The sequence below is a fragment of the Grus americana genome, chromosome 23, assembly GCF_028858705.1.
Source record: "Grus americana isolate bGruAme1 chromosome 23, bGruAme1.mat, whole genome shotgun sequence".
In the NCBI taxonomy this organism is placed as follows: Eukaryota; Metazoa; Chordata; class Aves; order Gruiformes; family Gruidae; genus Grus; species Grus americana.
In genome coordinates, this window is record NC_072874.1 from 8,191,056 (window position 1) to 8,208,470 (window position 17,415).

At 46.2% G+C, this 17,415-nt stretch overlaps 2 protein-coding genes and 1 long non-coding RNA gene across 19 annotated transcripts in view; 2 read left to right on the top strand and 1 right to left on the bottom strand.

The window, feature by feature from the left end:
- HTR1D (5-hydroxytryptamine receptor 1D) overlaps positions 1 to 4,400 on the top strand; it is a 16,177-nt gene extending 11,777 nt beyond the window's left edge. For 9 of the 10 annotated variants that reach the window (XM_054802419.1, XM_054802417.1, XM_054802420.1 and 6 more), the window contains one exon: positions 1,712 to 3,845. In XM_054802419.1, coding sequence (XP_054658394.1) covers positions 2,581 to 3,717 — 1,137 coding nt within the window. In that variant the 5' untranslated portion in view covers positions 1,712 to 2,580 and the 3' untranslated portion in view covers positions 3,718 to 3,845. Of the gene's footprint in view, positions 1 to 1,711 lie in introns of all 10 variants that reach the window. The other variant, XR_008573974.1, reaches the window with a different exon arrangement.
- LOC129195841 (uncharacterized) lies at positions 4,291 to 16,472 on the bottom strand. 3 transcript variants are annotated; one of them, XR_008573975.1, is made up of 5 exons: positions 15,587 to 16,472; positions 14,417 to 14,750; positions 10,408 to 10,458; positions 8,723 to 9,868; positions 4,291 to 7,457 (listed from the first exon to the last, which is right to left on the bottom strand). It is a non-coding gene; the product is annotated as an uncharacterized LOC129195841 (long non-coding RNA). The 3 variants fall into 3 exon arrangements; XR_008573977.1 differs by lacking the exon at positions 4,291 to 7,457 and having other exon boundaries at positions 8,410 to 9,868; positions 14,442 to 14,750; XR_008573976.1 differs by lacking the exon at positions 4,291 to 7,457 and having other exon boundaries at positions 8,410 to 9,868; positions 10,361 to 10,458.
- A 131-nt stretch (positions 16,473 to 16,603) lies between these two features.
- Positions 16,604 to 17,415, top strand: part of LUZP1 (leucine zipper protein 1) — a 79,494-nt gene continuing 78,682 nt past the window's right edge. For 4 of the 6 annotated variants that reach the window (XM_054802412.1, XM_054802406.1, XM_054802405.1 and 1 more), the window contains exon 1: positions 16,604 to 16,877. The gene's annotated coding sequence lies outside the window, so the exon portion shown is untranslated. Of the gene's footprint in view, positions 16,878 to 17,263; positions 17,310 to 17,415 lie in introns of those variants that run through there. The other 2 variants (XM_054802409.1, XM_054802408.1) reach the window with 2 other exon arrangements.

The following is a 17,415-nucleotide window of genomic DNA, read 5'->3' on the forward strand; positions in this document are numbered from 1 at the left end:
CAGTCTCTACCTAGAACTCCCTTTACACTTGCCAACTGCAAGACAGCTGCTGTGATGCCAGTTTCCAAAGAGATATGGGCAATTGTTTATCCATAAGCCTGATGTCTGTACCTAACAAGTTTGCAGAAATTATAATAAACAATAGTATTACTGTACAGATAGTAAATATGGTGTTTTGGGGAACACTCATAATGGCTTTTGTAAAGGTAAGTTATGCCTCACAAATCTGTTGAAGTAATTAAGTTTTCTTAACGATGAGTATATGGATTGGGTGAAATCCAATTGATATCATTACTAGGACTCTCAAGAGACTTTTGACAAGGCCCTTTGTCAGAGACTCCTAAAGAAGGTAAATAAAGAAGGCTCAGACTACCCAACATATTAAGTGATCTGGAAAGTATATGAATAGTGGGGTGATGACATCTGCTGCTCTTCAGGGTAATAAAGACAAGGACTGACTGTGCAGAGTTGCAAAGAACCTTAGTTAAAAAGAGGGAGAAGCTATACAAAACAGATGCAAAAAGTGAGAAAACAGGAAAAAATGCTGATGTTACCACGCATAGCTTTGGAATTAAATTAATTGAGACCGTTCTGTGGAAATGACAGATCAGTGCTATGTAATGATTAAAAAAGCAAAGTAAATCTCAGGAATTATTAGGAAAGAAATTTAGAAGAGAATAGAAAATACTGCAGTATGAATGTATACATGTATTTATTTAATACTGCAGTATAAATGTATTTTCATTCAGAAAATGCTGCAGTATAAATCTACGGTGTATCCACATCTTCAACACTGTAGTTCTGGTCCCTCTGTCTCAAAAAGATTATCCAGAGTTGGGAAAGTGTCAGAAAAAGGCAACAGGTTTGAGCCGAACATATGGGCCATTGTCAGAGACAGGTGACTCGATTTGATGGACTTTGGTCACTATGGCCATTCTTATGTTCAAAAATTCTTATAAGTTGAACCTTTGCTCAGTGTCGCAAAAATGGTCGTTAGGAAGAGAGGTTAGCCTTCTTGGAAAAAAAAAATCAAGAAAGTGATAGTCTAGTGTGAAATATGAGACCCTTTTACGTCCCCTTATTGGAAAAATGCACCTCAAAAGAAAAAGCATCTCTAAAAATAAGTTTGACTCACAGAAGGTGGATGTTTATTAAAAATCAAACACGCAAAACTGAAAAGTGTTGTTTCTTATGCCAGGATTCAGCCTCAAGAGAGGCTGTTTGACACCACAGTGTTAGTGTTTCACGTGGAATACATGATGTTCTTGCTCCACGGATTCCTAACCAAGTGACTCTCAATTCTGTGTCAGATGGCATGGAACTGTGCCAGTTATGACCGATAGAGGCTGGTTTCTCCTCAATGGTTGGAAGGAGGCTGGCCTGCTGATTATCTTCTTGGAGAAGTCTGGCATCTCTTTAGTCCTCATAGCATGCTTCAAAGCTGTTCGTGACCCATATTCAGGATCTCTTTCAAGAAAGCTTGGGCTGGCATAATGTAAGTGACGTTCTGGTACTCATGGGTGGATCTGAGTGAAAGGTCTCAAAGAAATCTGTCTTAGGATGTTTTCTTCAGGTTTGTAAAGACTTCAGGTTACACTAAGTGAATCTAAAGAAAAGTTTGGAAAGCCTGTAGATTGTATATTGTGATACCTCAACTTCCACAACTCTTGTATCACCATTCCAGATTAAAACATTCACTTTCTTTTTCCAGATCCCCTTAACCAGTCTATTCTTCCTCTTTTGAGAGAATCACCACTCCACAAGTCATTACAATCATTCACCATGCGCATGGTCGGGAACATCTTAGTACTTGGAACATGCTGTGAGCTTCAGTGCCAACGCATTGAATTCTGACTTCCATTGCCATTGAACACCTGACTTCAGCATTTGAAGACGAACGTTGAAAAGAAAACCTGAATGTCTGAAGGAATAAATGAAAATGGAGCTCTGCACTTTTCAATAAGAGATCTTAATTTACAAATCTGGAGAAATTATGTTTACAGAAGGAATCCAAACAGTATTGTTTTCTATCTTGGGTACTCTACTAATGAAGTGTCCCTTATAAATATCAAAAATGTGACATTCAGCTATTAGAGAGGAAGGGAAAATACTCTTGAGGATAGCTTTGTCCCAAGCACAGGGGCATCAATTACATGCCCAGATGTTTCTTTTTCAGCCTCTCACTCTTCAGTATTGATTTATGCATCAGTTTTGCAGATTAGTTCAGAAAGGAGGTATGAATAAAAGACAATAAAAAATGATTTAGTCACCTGCAAGATGAAAATGAAAAACATCTAAATTCCCAGCACTTATAGTACCACTTGTATTGACATACACCAGAATCATGTCTGGATGATTATATTAACATTTTGCTTTAAAAATGATGTCATTGATGTGATGGAAAATCTAGCTTAGGAGAGTACCTCATCTACTGTGTAAGCTGAAGTTTTCAACAAGTTCATATTTTTTCAGTGTTGGACTCCAGTATGAAAAGTTCTACTTTAGCAAAAAAGTAAGCATCTTTCTTCATTGTCCCAGAAAGATTACACTGGAAAGTGAAAAGTGAAAGCAGAGCAAAGGATGACTCAGTATAACCATTCAGCAGAGCTGTCTCTCCAGAGCTCAGCAAATAAGTCATTAAATTTCACTGAAACGCCCCTGGCTTTGGATGAAAGGACACTATTAGGGCTGAAGATTTCACTGTCAGTCCTTCTGTCTGTTATAACTTTGGCAACAATCCTTGCAAACATTTTTGTTGTTATTACAATTTTTCTGACTAGAAAGCTCCACACACCTGCAAATTACCTCATTGGCTCTTTGGCAGTGACTGACCTTTTAGTGTCTGTCCTAGTAATGCCCATCAGTATTGCTTACACTGTCACCCACACATGGGCCTTTGGCCAAGTGTTGTGTGATATCTGGTTATCATCAGACATCACATGCTGCACAGCCTCAATCCTACACCTCTGTGTTATTGCACTGGACAGATACTGGGCTATCACAGATGCTCTGCAATATGCCAAACGCCGGACCGCTGGCCGAGCAGCACTCATGATTGCCGTGGTTTGGATGATCTCTATTAGTATTTCTGTGCCACCATTTTTCTGGAGACAAGTGAAAGCTCATGAAGAAATTGCAAAGTGTACTGTGAACACAGATCAAATTTTCTACACAATTTATTCCACTTGTGGAGCTTTCTATATCCCAACTGTGCTCCTCCTGATACTGTATGGTAGAATTTATGTAGCAGCTCGATCCAGGATTCTGAAGCCACCCTCATTATATGGGAAACGTTTTACTACTGCACACCTGATCACCGGCTCTGCTGGGTCTTCCCTCTGCTCCATTAATGCTAGCCTTCATGAAGGGCATTCCCATTCAGGTGGATCCCCAATATTTATCAATCATGTTAAAATAAAACTTGCAGATAGTGTCCTGGAAAGGAAAAGAATTTCTGCTGCAAGAGAAAGGAAAGCCACCAAAACTTTAGGCATTATTCTGGGAGCTTTCATTTTCTGCTGGCTGCCTTTTTTTGTCATGTCCCTAGTCCTACCAATCTGCCAAGATGCTTGTTGGTTTCATCCCATCCTTCTGGACTTTTTTACATGGCTAGGTTACTTAAACTCATTGATCAATCCAGTCATTTATACAGCTTTTAATGAAGAATTTAAACAGGCTTTCCAAAAACTAATACATTTCAAAAAGTGTTCATCTTGAAACTCCCCTGTTGTGTTACTGACCCTTGTGCAATCTTGCAGCCTACCTGGAAATTTTCTGTGCTTTTATTCCTAGGGTAGGAGTAGTAATTGCCATCTCTGCTGCTACCTTGTGCTGTGCATGTAACTGGGAACTTCTTGCCAATTTGGTACTTTCTGTCTGGAATTCTGTGTCCCAGAACAGAACTTGTCTGTGGTCTCTGCAGTGATCATTTGTGTATGTAAGATCAACACATGAAGTAAGCTTTGTAACAAGTGAAGGAGCGTGAACCAGAGAGCTGAGTTTATATGATATGACACATATTATCCAGTTCTGCCATGTCTTTGTAACCTGATGGGAGGAAAATCTGTGCATATTTGCAGGACGTCAGTATTTCTTCTGTATATTATTACCAATTTATGTAGGCTGACAAAGTTTCTGGAGAACAGGATCTGATGTCTACATTTTCTATGGCAGGTGTCCTATCCATTTGAAATTGATAAAACCTGTAACTTTTTCAGAAGTTGTATGACACAGCCTGACTATAAGCAGCAGGGCACAGAAGGCATAGTGCATATGTAAGTTCTGTGGATATTTCACGAATACTTTATTTATTTGAAACAATTTTTACACATTTTATCATGAATAGAATAGCCAGTGCAGGAATACTATGAAATAAATAGCATGAAAATTATTGAAAAGTACCTCAATCTTATACTTCTGTTATTTAATTTTTTGCATGCACAAACTGAAACAGGAAAATATGTTTAGTGCTAGTGTGGAATGACTGGGACCTCAAATGAGAGCCAGAAGGTTCACTCCATGGTGACAAGAAATGGGGAGTTACAGAGGAGAGGACGAAGTGACATATCAAGGAAAACTTTCTTAGTAATTAAGGTCGTTGGGGTAGATGTGACATCACTGTCTCTAGAAGTCTTTACGAACTGGTCAAACACTTGTCAGAGATCACAATGCACTTTATCTCCGGGATTATTTCCCCCAGTTGGCAGGTGAGAAGCTGGCACACGGAGGTCTCGGCTGAAGTCTTGGACACGACAGCACACCAAGTAGTGCAGCCCAAACGTCATTCAACTTTTTAGAGTCACTGGGCATTTTACAGCAGAAGCATCATGTCCATACTGCATATGAGCAGCATGCAATGCTTTGAAAGAGTTATCCCATCATCCTTCTGACCACCCTTCTATCTCTCAGCCTGCCCAAATTCATCTCCACCATCCACTACTGTGGCCATCCCAACACACTCCACCACAGCCCAGGCTCTTCGGCCTCTCCTTTGCATTTGCTGCACAGTCTTGCAGCTTCTTCCTGTTGCTGGTGCCACTGGTGAGGACCGGACCATAAAGTAATGCCCCAGGACTACCCACATGCTGCAGAATCAAGCAGATCAGTTGTGTAGGTCACAGAATTGTGACCTCTCTCTCACAGTACACACCAAGGGCAATTAAGGCTGCTCTGTTTGGGACACAGCTCCTCTCCCCTCCCGAGAGTGAGCTGATCTAGCTCAGTCCAGCTCAAGAGATTTTGATGGTGGCACTATCTGGCCATGTCCATGCAGTCTGCTTCCAGAGTGTGTCCAGAGTGCCCAATGGCAGTGGTGGTTCTCTCGTGTGTGCTCGCTCCTGAACTGTGCTTGTGCATTGCCTGTGGACATGTGAGCTGACACAGGCCACAGCCATATTGGGGAAGGCATGAACCATTAACTAGTGTAGACAACTGAGTTCTCACACCTGCGGCCAGGCCCTGGCGCTATTTAATTTGCTGTTATAGACATAACCTGTGTGAAGAGGTAGTGTACAACTTGGAGCTCCAGGCTCCTTTCTGGGCTGCCATCCCTGTGTCCAGGCCACTCATACATTCTACCATTGTGGGACAGATGGTATGGCACCACCAGTCCACTGTTGGTCTGGTGGTAGCTTAGTTATGTAGGTAGGCATCACAAAAGGTTGGTATAACCACCTCTGCTAGAATAATGGGATATACAGTCTCACATTGGGCCTGCGGCAGGGGACCTATGTGACTACATGAATTTGAAGAGCTACAGCTCCAGGATCCTGCAGAGTTTTGTCACTCAAAGACCCATTTGTGGAGAGCGGGGGAAGGTCTCCTTGCTTAACACAGGACATTGCATATCCAGAATATTTTTCTAAAGGAGAAGATTAGTTTAGAATAATCTTTTTCATCACAGGTCTGGCTGACACAGGTCTTCCAGGACACTAGTGTCCCACATCAAGGTTTCAGTCAGCCATTGCGCTCATGTGTTTAAAGAGCTGATGTTTAAAGATAGGCTTTATGCCCCTGGGTCCCTATCACTGGAGCTCTTTACATCCTCTACCAGCTGTAAAAGGATTTGGAGGAGCCCTTCTGTTTCACATTGACACAAGACAAGACTGCTTCTAAGATGACTCATCAGCACTGCCAGCAGTGGCTAACCTCGAGAACAAAGAGCACCCTGGAAAGTTTCCTGCCGCCATATAGTATAAGCACTAGTATGAGAGTGCCCATGATAATGACATCCCCTTGTTCCTTCAGGAATCCTTTCCTGTCCCTAACAATTTAACCTGGGAGATAGTCACAGCCTGAAGAGTGTGTACTTCCAGAAGTCATGGGATCTCTGCAGACTTTTTTTTGCACTACAGGTAAAGGTTTGGGTATCTCAGAAGTTTCCCCTCCTTCTCCCCAGGTGCCTTTTTGATACTGTCCATCCTGCCTGCACCCTGTGCTTTCTGGATCCCTTTGTCTACTGCGGTCATCTGGCACAGCGCTGCGACCTGAGGGGCCCAGGGTACAGGGAGAGTGTCACACAGCTTTAGCCGCACAAACATACCTGGTTTACATCTTGAAAAAGACCCAACTAGGGCAAGTGGATAAAGGACACACCAAGTAAACAATAGTCAAGGTCACAGTCAGAAGCCACAGTGAAGGTTTGGGTTCCTCAGGGACTTAAATAAGAGAATCAAAGATGGTTTCTTCACCTCCCCTCCAACAGCCTGGCCAGCATAGTGCTGGTGCCTCCTGCTTTGTACCAACCTCTGCTGAGAGCTATAACTGGCCTTCCCACTGTATGGCTTCATGCTGCCTAACGCAGGGCTTGCTTTCAGCCAGGTTCCCTTATGAACTACTGATTCTCTTCTTACCCCATGTTTCAGGACATCAAAGCTAGCAGTGACCCCTTGCGTCACAATGTTCCTGCAACAACTTGGCAACAAGGCTGTCACTTGGTTGTCCAAATGATGCTGAATTTTGGCCTGCATTTCACTTAGGGAGCGTCTCCACAGTGTCCTTCAGGTGGCCTCATGCCTGGTTCTAATCTTGAAATTAGAGCCTTGGAGCAGCTGATGCCAACATCTCATTAGAAATACTGATAAAAGCAATGATAGCAAGTGTGTCAGTCCTTGCTCAGATCTGGGGACTTACAATACATAGAATCAGTGTATTCAGGTTGGAAGTGACCTGTGGAGGTTGCTAGTCCAAAATTCTGCTCAAAGCAGGGCCAACTGTGAAATCAGACCAGGTTACTCAAGGTTTTCTTCAGCCTTCCAAGGATGCACAACTTCTCTGGGTAACCTGTTCCAGTGCTTGACTGTCCTCATGGTGGAAAAGATTTTCCTCATATCCAGTTTGAACCTCTCTTTTTTCAACTTATGTCGATTGTCTCTCAGTCTCCCACCAATCACTTTCTCATAGGTCCTGGGGGGAGCTGCTGTCAAGTTCCGTCACAGCATTCTCTTCTCCAGACTCACCTAGAGAGCAGAAGACACAGAGTCACGTCTGTTCTCAAATAAGTAGTACATGGTTTATGCACAATAGAATTACTTCAGCAGGTGATATTGTGAACTTTGCCCTTCAGTATCTGGGGAGTGACACTGTTTAAAAACAGACTTCCCAGCAGAGTATTTTGGTTGTTGACTTAGGGGGTTGGCATTTCCAGGAAAGAGCTGGGTTGGCGTCAGTACCCAAAGCCAAGGAAAGTTCCCAGCTGAGAATCCTGGGACAGCAAGTACCTGTGCATAGGGATCTGGAGGCAAAATGTTTCCACAGAATTTCTCCTGATGGTTCACCCGCCCAATGTGAATCATAAACCACATATAATGGTCCTCGAAGAGCCTTTGAGAGGCCACTTAGTCCCATTCCCACTGCTCTATCTGGATCAACTATGCTTTTGTCCTTTTCCTGTCTTGCCTACTCTTGAAGATTTCCAATGATGAACAGAATGGCAAAATACAGCAAAGGAAGATGATCCACCACTATTCTTTAGGCTTTTATAAGACCCTGTTTAATTCAAGGACAAACAAGCTAGGCTCTTTCTTTGATCAGATTATAGGCTAATTTAAAAAGGCACATCGTGACACCATTCTTAATGCTGGTAAATATTTGATATAGTGCTTCAAGTACTCATATTGGAAAAAACAGTGATATGGAACTGGCACAGAAAAACACTAGCTAAGGATCATAAATGAAAAGACAAATAACATCCCATAGCCTCTGAGTTGAAAGGACGAGGCTATCATGTCACAGAGATCGATGTCCGTATTTACCATGTCATTCTCTGTGGATCACAGTCAGGAGTACACAAATGCATTTCACAGAAGGTACCTGAGGGCTGCATGATTTCTAAGTGCCTCTCCAGTGAAGCTCTTGCAATACTGAGCACACAGATAAGTTAAAACACATTTTTTTATTTGTATAGAAGTACATACTGTGGTTGTCCCAGTAGATAGTTATTTCAATGATAATATCGAATTTATTGAAAACAGAAGAAATAGCTAAATAAAAGTCAAACCACATGTGTACACTGCAGCACCCTGCAATTAAATTTCAGTGCAGGTTATTCCTACAACTGGGGAAGAGGATGAGTGTCAGCAATGAGGAGTCACCATGACTGAAGGCTGGCAAGACAAGGAAAGTGGAAGCTGATCGGTCCTCCGAGGACAGGCCTGAATCTTGCAATGTCAAGGGAAGACTGTCATGGAAAGTGTGTGAGTTGAAGCAATACTGCCATGCTTACCAATCCAAAGATGGTTCCTTGTGAGTGAGGTAGGGAGGAACAAGTGCTGCATGTCAAAGACTACTCCCTCTTCAGTAAACCTTGAGAGCCCTTGAAGGAATGTCAGGAGGGATGCCTGTAGTAATGGTTCCCATGCAACTTCCATTATGACAATCCAGCTACAGGTGCTCAGTAGCACTTGTCACTCAGAGGTGAGGAATTCCCAACAGCTTCAGCAAAGTTCATTTAACTTTTCTGAATTCTGTTTCAATACAGCCAAGATGCTTCTGTTGAAAATGCCCATGACCAGACACATATTCCATACACTTGTTGTCAATAATAGATTTTGCATTTAGATTTCATCACTGGTAAAACAGAAGGAAGAAATATAGGTTAGTAGGTAGTGAAGTTAAGAGCCCTCTCAGCCAGATTTCCTCTAAGCCCTCTTGTTCATGTACATACCACCTCCAGCTTCTGGAGGCAACAGCCACATTTTCACAGCAGTTGTGTTGCCAGCATCTATTACTGAGAGGAAGGCCTTTTTCCCTAGCCTGCCAAGGTCCCTCTGAGTAGCAGCCCTGCCCTACAGCATAGCAATAGTACTCTCCAATTTTGTAATGTCTACAAATTTGCTGAGAGTGCAAGACAGCTCATTGTCCAGGCCACATTAAATACTATTGACCCTGAAGGATGCCCTTAGTAACTAGTTGCCAGTTGGAATTCATATTGTTGATATGACCCCCATCCAGCCAGTTTTTCATTCACTTCATACTCCACTTATCCAGTCCAAATCTCACCAACTTGCCTACAAGTAGACTGTGGGAGACCATGTCAAAGGCCTTGATAAAGTCAATGCTACAATCAATCAATACAACATCCAGTGCCCTCCTGTTGTCCACACAGGCAGTTGTCTCATTGTAGAAAGTAATCAGGTTGGTGAGGTGCAAATGGCCCTTGCTAAATCCCTGCTGGCTACTCCGGGTTATTTTCTTGTCCTTCATGTGCTTGGACATAGCTGCCAGGAGGATGTGCTGTCCAGTCTTCCCAGGGACTGAGTTGAGGCTGACCAGTTCATAGTTGCCTAGATCCTCCTTCTTGCCATTCTTGATGGTAGGTATGACATTTGTCTTTTTTCAGTCATCAGGAATTTTTCCCAATCACCAAGATCTTTCAAAGATGATAGAAAGCAACCTTAAATTACATTGGCAAGCATCCTTGGCACCCTCAAATGCATCCCTTCTGGTCCCATGTGTAGGCCTAATTCAGCCGACATTTTTAAGACATCTGCTCCAGGAAGGGGCGAAACACCCCCTATACTCAACGGACTTTAGTAACAATATTTCCACTATCCAGAAAGAAACATTGAAATGAGACTTGTATGGAAGAATCTGTAGTGGAGATGTCTAATGTATTCAGACAAAACCTGCTCTCAGTGTGTGCAAATCCTGTTTATTACTCCCAGCAACTGCCACTCCCCATCCTGTTGTTCTCCAGATGAAGAGGAGATATGAAGAGGTAAAGAGGAGATAAAGCTGGTGAAGACCAATACAAAGATCCTTGGTCTGAAGAGGACAGGGACATTTTTCACTGTAATGCCATAGCATATGCTTTTTGACCAAGAGGAAGATGGCAGCAGTATGAACTGAATAAGACATTGACCTGCTTCTGATGTTGCTGCTTGCTTCTCAGTGCCTTCATTACTATACCTTGATATGGCTGCAGGCTCCTAGAGGAGTAACAGTGGTATCTCGCTGATCCTAGGAACAAGAAACGGTTACACACAACAAAACCCAAACCAAACCAAACTTAAGTTAGTTGCTATATAATAGAGTGCTGATAATAATGTAAGACCAGCAAGCTATGCAGCACTGCTGCCCACACAAGTATGTATCTGTTTCTTTTTTTCCTGCTTACTGTGTTTAATAATATTCCTAAACTCTGTGTGGCACCTAGTACAGCCAAGGCTCCAGCTCTGTCAGGAGCTTTTAGTAACTAAATCAGTAAATATCAGGATCTTATCATGACTCTGATGTTATAAATACTTAAAGCCTGAATACCTGGAATCAGGTAATAGCAGGAGAATCTCCACTCCATTTAAAAAAGAAAGAAGTTTTGATTTGATAGATACCACTGGCTCAGAAAACAGTGGGGTGATTCAGCTCACTAAACTGGCAGAAAAGTATTCACTCTGCATTAATTTTCTGCCAGTTTAATGAACTGAACAAATGCCAAAACTGGTGCAACAGAAGCAGCACAGACTCACAAGTAGTTTCAGAAAGAGGGAAGGCAGAACTGCATGTTTCATCAGCAGCAAGCTGTTAGATCAACTTAGACATCTCATTTAAATTCACCATAGAAACAGAACAAAGACAGAATAGCAAGAATGTCTGAACAGTCAGTTCAGGGACTACATGAACTGGAAGATGACTCAGATACACATTTTTAATAGCCACTGAGAGATCTGTTCTCTGTGAGCTTGTCTAATCCCTTTTCATCCTCATGCCTCTGGTGTTTGTGGCATCCTATGGCCATCGACTTCTCACATTATCAAGCTGGGCATAAACTGCATGAGCTACTTTTGTTTGTTTAAACCTACTACACCCATATGGGTCCTCTGTTGTCAGACATACTGACAGCTTCTGCTGCTTCCCCATATTATTCATGATTTTATGAGCATTTGTCATCTGCCCTCCCCCCATCATCTCTGGTCACAACTGCCCATATTACTTACACCCTGTACCCTTGGAACTAAACAATCTTTTCTATCAAGTACCATAAGACAAGGAGGCTTCCAGTCCACAGCGATAGTCTTCCAGGTAAGAAAGAGATCGCTGCTTCACTCCCAGCTTTAACCCACCCTGCTATTCACATCTGCCCACAAGCAGAGTGGTCTTCTCCAGCCCACCCTAAGCAAGTGCACACTACCAGCAGTGTAACCTCTGGCATACCTCCTCCTCCACTCCCCTTTGTCTGTGCCCCCTCTTCCCGTTCCAGCCTGTGTAGTTCCCCAACCCCCCAGTCCCCTTTACTCTTCAGGGTGAGTTGGGCTCACCTACTTTGCTTCCATCTTCCCTGCCAATTGTATACCTTTTATTCAGCACCTCCCCAGTTCAGCCAAGAGCTACGTCTGCCTCCTCACCTTGTTACATTCCCCATTCCACTTGTCCTTTTCTGTCCTTTTGTCTGGTGCTTCCATTGACTGCACTAAGCCCCCATGAATAAAAAACAAACAAAAAAATTGCTCCTTTTCCTTAGAGAAGCCTTATTTCTCCTCTCTTCCTCTAGGTCATGTATCACATTTCCTTGGCCGGGGTAGAACTTTATTTCTCTAACCCCACAACACTAAGCTTTTCCCCCCTGCCCCGAGGTATCTGCCTAGGCAGCTGCAGCCCTGTTGCCACAGCCACTGTATCACCAGCTGCAGCCCACATGGATCCAGAGGTCTGACATTTGTCATCTCTGGTTTTCCACTCACTGTCTCTTCCTCACACTGGAGTTCCCACCTGGAAGCTGGTTCAGATGACACCTTGCTGAAGAGTTTCTTTCCTCCCCTTTATTTCCCCTCAGCTCAGTTTGTTCCCCCACATCTCCCTCGTCTGCCTCCCATCACTCATGCTGTGTGGCAAGAACTTTACCCTCTGCCTCGTGCTCTCCTTCCAGCAGCAGTTCGTTGTCCAAATGCTGCTGGCATCTTGCGGCACAGGAGGCTGAGGAGGGTCCATAGTGAGCATTCTGCTCTTAATTGCATTACTGCATCATGAGGACTCACCAAGGCATGTGGCATGGTTGCACTGGCTGTCTCTTAGCTTGAAAGGATGGTTGCTGGGTTTCCAAAACCCAAAGCAGGGTGCTAGCACCACTGGTAGAAACCTGTCCTCCCCAGATGTCCCTGCAATGGCTACTAAGTAGCCCACTTAGGTGCCAGGAAAGGTCCTGCACAGGCTGCTGCTAATGATAATGACTAGGTGGCGTCCACACAGGTGGTATGGAGGATACACTGAGAAGCCTGCCTTGGGGAGACACGTTCCCTCTTCTGTCCCTTCCTGTCTCATCCTCTCCTGACTGTTGTCCCCTGAAGCCCCCGAGTCCATCTCAGTGCCCAAACTTCCATCTTGGTTATGATGGGGGCTGAACAAGGATGGTGAATGTACACTGTGAGACCCATGACTCCTTTCTGCCCGGGGACGAGGCTTTCTCCACAGCACATTAGAGTGAACCTGGGAAGAGGTCACTGTCCTCGTCCTCCTGGAGGCCATGGTGCAGGAGGTCTCAAAATCCTTGGTCAGTGCTGGAATAGGGTTCACCCCTGGGCTTCAGAGAGAACTTCCCTTCAAGAGTTGTGACTTAGCTGCCATTTCCAAAGTCAGACCTCTGCCAACCAGGGCCCAAGAGCAGCTCTGGGCCTTTAGGACATGCCTGAATGGTGAAGCTTTTTGGTGAGCATCCAGCACACAGCAGCTGAGCCTGTCAATGGTTAAGGGTGCCAACCGAGCCCTGCTGCTGGTCCTGCTCATTACATACAGCCTTCTACACCTGGTACACACGATGGGGGTACTGAGCCTGGCGGCACAGACAGGCCCTTTGCCTAGCCTCTGTCCCAGCCCGGATCCCCCAGGCGTCCCACCACCAGTGAAAAGCCAATATGTGGCATGCTGTCAGGTAGCAGCAGTCACACAGCTTACACAATGCCTTCCTTGTCCTTGGGGAGCAGTTCAGTTTGCTGAATGGTTTTCCTGGTCACAAGGGTGCACCATGAAATGTCAAAAACCAGCATTGCTAAACTCAGGGTCTCGGGTGATTCTTTGTACTAACAAGATATGTCCCATCACTATCATGTTCTCACCATTGCATTCCTGCAGGACACTAATGTCAGTGCAGCTCCTGAGCCTACGAGGGGGAGAGAAGCCATTTCCACCAAAATAAATCTCTGTGAGGAAGTGGAGAAGATGTTAGCCTCATACCTATGGACAAAGGTGTGCTGTTATTTACACACCTACACTTCAATGCCAGGCCCAGGGTACATGCACTTCAGCAGGTGTCGACCACAGGGATTTTATCACGGTGAATAGACAGGACTGCACTGGGGAAGAAATGCTCAGCCACCGCACACTCAGAATCTCTCATGGGTGACTGCTCTCTGGGGCATGTTGGCCTAATCAGGCTTAACACTTGTGTTTGGATGAAGAGAAACACATACATTTTCTACCAACTGGAATACATTTATATTGTAAGTTTAAACATCTTGCAGATGTTTAAGCCTCTCTAGTGCAAGGGTGGCTTGTCCCATGTGCCCCACCTGGTGCCCACAAACTGTGCTGTAACTTCAGGCCAGACAGATGCCATCTCTTGGCACTTAAAGCCATTGAAAATCATGGGCTTTGCACAGTACTCTTTCTATCCAGAAAGAAAATGCTGGATTTTTTCCTGGGCTCACTAAGGCTGTGTTTACAGTCACCATGAGGTCTACACTTTCAGATGCTGCCATAAACATCTATCTACTGCAGACAGCCCATATGGAGCATGCTGGAATATGCCTTTCTTCAACCACAAGCCAGAGCCTGGCAGCCATTTTGCATCCACCTGAAAGACCTGTCCCAAGAACGCATCCTTTCAGACCTCCTCAGAATGCTGAAGGACTCTTCATATCCAGTTTTGCTACAGACACAAAATGGGATGGACAGATTTTCTTGAAGAATCCCCATTATAAAATCCTACCTTCATACGCAAGTGGTGGTTGTACCTGCAAGACTGCTGCTGGACCTGCCCAGTGTCATCACCATTGGATACTTCCCATTATGCTGACTTTGCATATGGGGTGGTCCACCCACAGCATCTCTCAACTAATTGATCCAGAAGATTTGTCCCACATCCTCTACTTTGTTCCTACTGTGAGCAGGTTCTGCAGGACCAATGCCACCTTCACCTCTGGCCTCATAATCAGAGGTTTTGGTCTCCAAACATCTCAATGCTCTAAACTTCTTCATGTTCTCCATATTGAGAACTTGATATGGAGTTGGATCTTCTCTATTTGGCTGCACCCATCCATCACCTGGAAAACCAATGGAAACCAATTATCATTATCATCATCATTATGGAAACCAATGACAATAATGGGAAGTAGATTATGCCTGAAGAAGGCTATAAAAATATGCCAAACATGACTTCCCCAACATCTCTTCAAGTTCTTCTTTACTCAGAGGAGGCATTGTTGGGATCCCCTGGCAGCCTCTGACAGAATTTTCTTCCCCTCATTTGTTTCATGCCTTTTTGAAACACTTACGAACCTTTTGTGCCAATATTGTGCTGCAGCAATGAGTTTCACCATAAACTCTCTACAGAGAAGTACCCAAGCACAGCCCCATTCCTCTGCCAGCACAGCAAATCCACAAAGCCCATGGAAGGCACCCTAGGCTCTAATGTACACAACTCCCAGCAAGCTTGGAGCACATGCATTTAGCATATGCTGAAATAAAAAAAACACCTTTTTTTTTGTACCACAGAGCTCATGTAACATGTGCCTCTGCTGCTGAACACCGGTGTGCCTGTGGAGTTTCAGGAAAGCAACTATTTTCCGCAGTTAGAATGACTCTATGCAAGCCCTCCTCAGTTTGCCTACATGTAAGGTCTTGTTCATTCTTTGTGTGAGCTTGGATTTTAGCTGTAAACCTAGAAAATTCACATTAAAGTCTTCATTCAGAACAAGTATATTTCAGGCTGTCCTATGGAAAGAGGACTAAAGAGTAATATTTTAACTCAGTATGACAGTATGGACAATATTCTATCAGAGCACTACAAGCCAAATCACCTAGTGCTCGAAGCATCTTCCTCTGGCATTGTCTGAAATAAAACAGCGTTGGAGATATAATTTTAGCTAAAGGTACCTACTGGCAAAAGGGGACAATGCATTCTAAGACTGCGATGTCCAGCTGTGCAGCCGGGAGGCTGGAAGTGCTCACCAGCCGCTGACGGGATCCTCTCTTGACTCAGCTGGGCAACTGCAGCCCAGTTCTGTACAAATGCATTGAGCCACCGCTCCTCTGTGCCCATCACTGTACCGCCCTCCAGGTCAGCATCACATGAATCCTGAGGCTTTGCTTACAGCTGAGTAACACTCTGAGCAGCTTTTCCTGGTTAGTGCTGGAAGGTCTCTTGTCTCCAATCCCATCTAAGTATCTTTGGGCTGCACATGCCTGCTACCGTGTTCCTCCCCTCACTGTCAGCGCCCGCACCCGCTGCCTGAGTCCAAAGCCCCCAGCGGGCTGCGACTGCCCAAGCCCGGGCTGTCCCGCTGGCTAGAGCGTGCCGCGGGCGGGAAGGAGGCCCGGCCGCTCCAGCTGCCCAGGTAGGCCAAGGTGGAAACAACCACAGCTGGGTCCCTCCGTGATTCAACACCAAGTCTCAAACTGCCCCAGAAGTGACACAGGAGTTGGAACAAAGGCCCTGGAGGACAAACCTCTCCGTGTCTTCTGGCATACAGCTCTCTGCCCTGTTCTTGCCGAGATGGATCTCTTGTAAACACCCCATTTGATCGGGCTAGGAGGGAGTGCCAGTGAAGGTACCGGCAGTGCCCACCTCGCCAACAAGCCCATTCAGAGCCCTGAGGTGGTGGCAGAGCCCGAGCTGGAGGCAGCCCTGGCAGGAGCCACGGGAGGTACTCGGTCTGAAGGGCTGTCGTGCAGAAACCGACCGTGACACCAGTCATCAGGGCCTCACCTGCACCCTGTGCTCCGTCCCGCAGCCGTCCCACAACACCCACCCCCGGGGCGCTACTCGCCCCCCTCCTCAGTCTCCCCGTTTCCCTCCTGCAGCTCTTCAGAAGGCAGCAGCCCCTCGGCGCTAACACGAGGTTACCTTCCCCCCGGCCTGCCGAGCGCGGCCCAGCCCGGCCCAGCCCGTTCCCCCCAAAATGGCCGACACTCCCTCGCCGCCCTCTCCTAGAGCCGGGGGAGGGCGCCGCGGAGCTGCACCGCGTTCGGGCCGGGTCCGGCAGCCCCCGCCCCGCTCCCGTTGACGTCAAGGACCGCCCGGTACCGTGTTCCTCCCCTCATTGTCAGCGCTCGCACCCGCCGCCCGAGTCCGAAGCCCCCGGCGGGCTGCGGCTGCCCAAGCCTGGGCTGTCCCGCCGGCTAGAGCGCGCCGCGGGCGGGAAGGAGGCCCGGCCGCTCCAGCTGCCCAGGTAGGCCGAGGTGGGCGACGAGGGTGCGGACGGGGGGGTGCCGCTGCAGCCCCACCAGACCGACGGGGCGGGGAGGAATTTGAGGCATCCGCTTTGTCTCCGCGGACGGCAGACCGCCCTTCCCTGCCCGGGCGGGCGCCGCAGGGCCGGGTCGCCCGCGGGTGGCGGCGGCGGGGTCTCCCGCCGCCGCCACAGACCCGGCCCTGCGGCGCCCGCACGGGCCTGGGCTCCTGCTCGGAAATGGAGCCGCCGTCGGGCTCTTTCCGACGTGACCGGAACAGCCGCTTTCCTGACCGGAGAGCGGCCCCGCCAGCGCCAGGTCCCCGCCCGGGAAGGGCACGGTTCCTTAGGGTCTGCTGCAAGCTGCCTTCAGAGAAGGTCTTAAACCGTCGGTGTGCATCGTTGGGTTTTGGTGTAGTTGAGATTTTGGAGGTACCAGACGCTCAAAGCATGGGATTTCTGTGACTAACCATTATTTTTTTTCTTGCTGCAGCCACATACTCCCTTTCCTGTTGCTTATTTTTTCTGAATTCCGCCT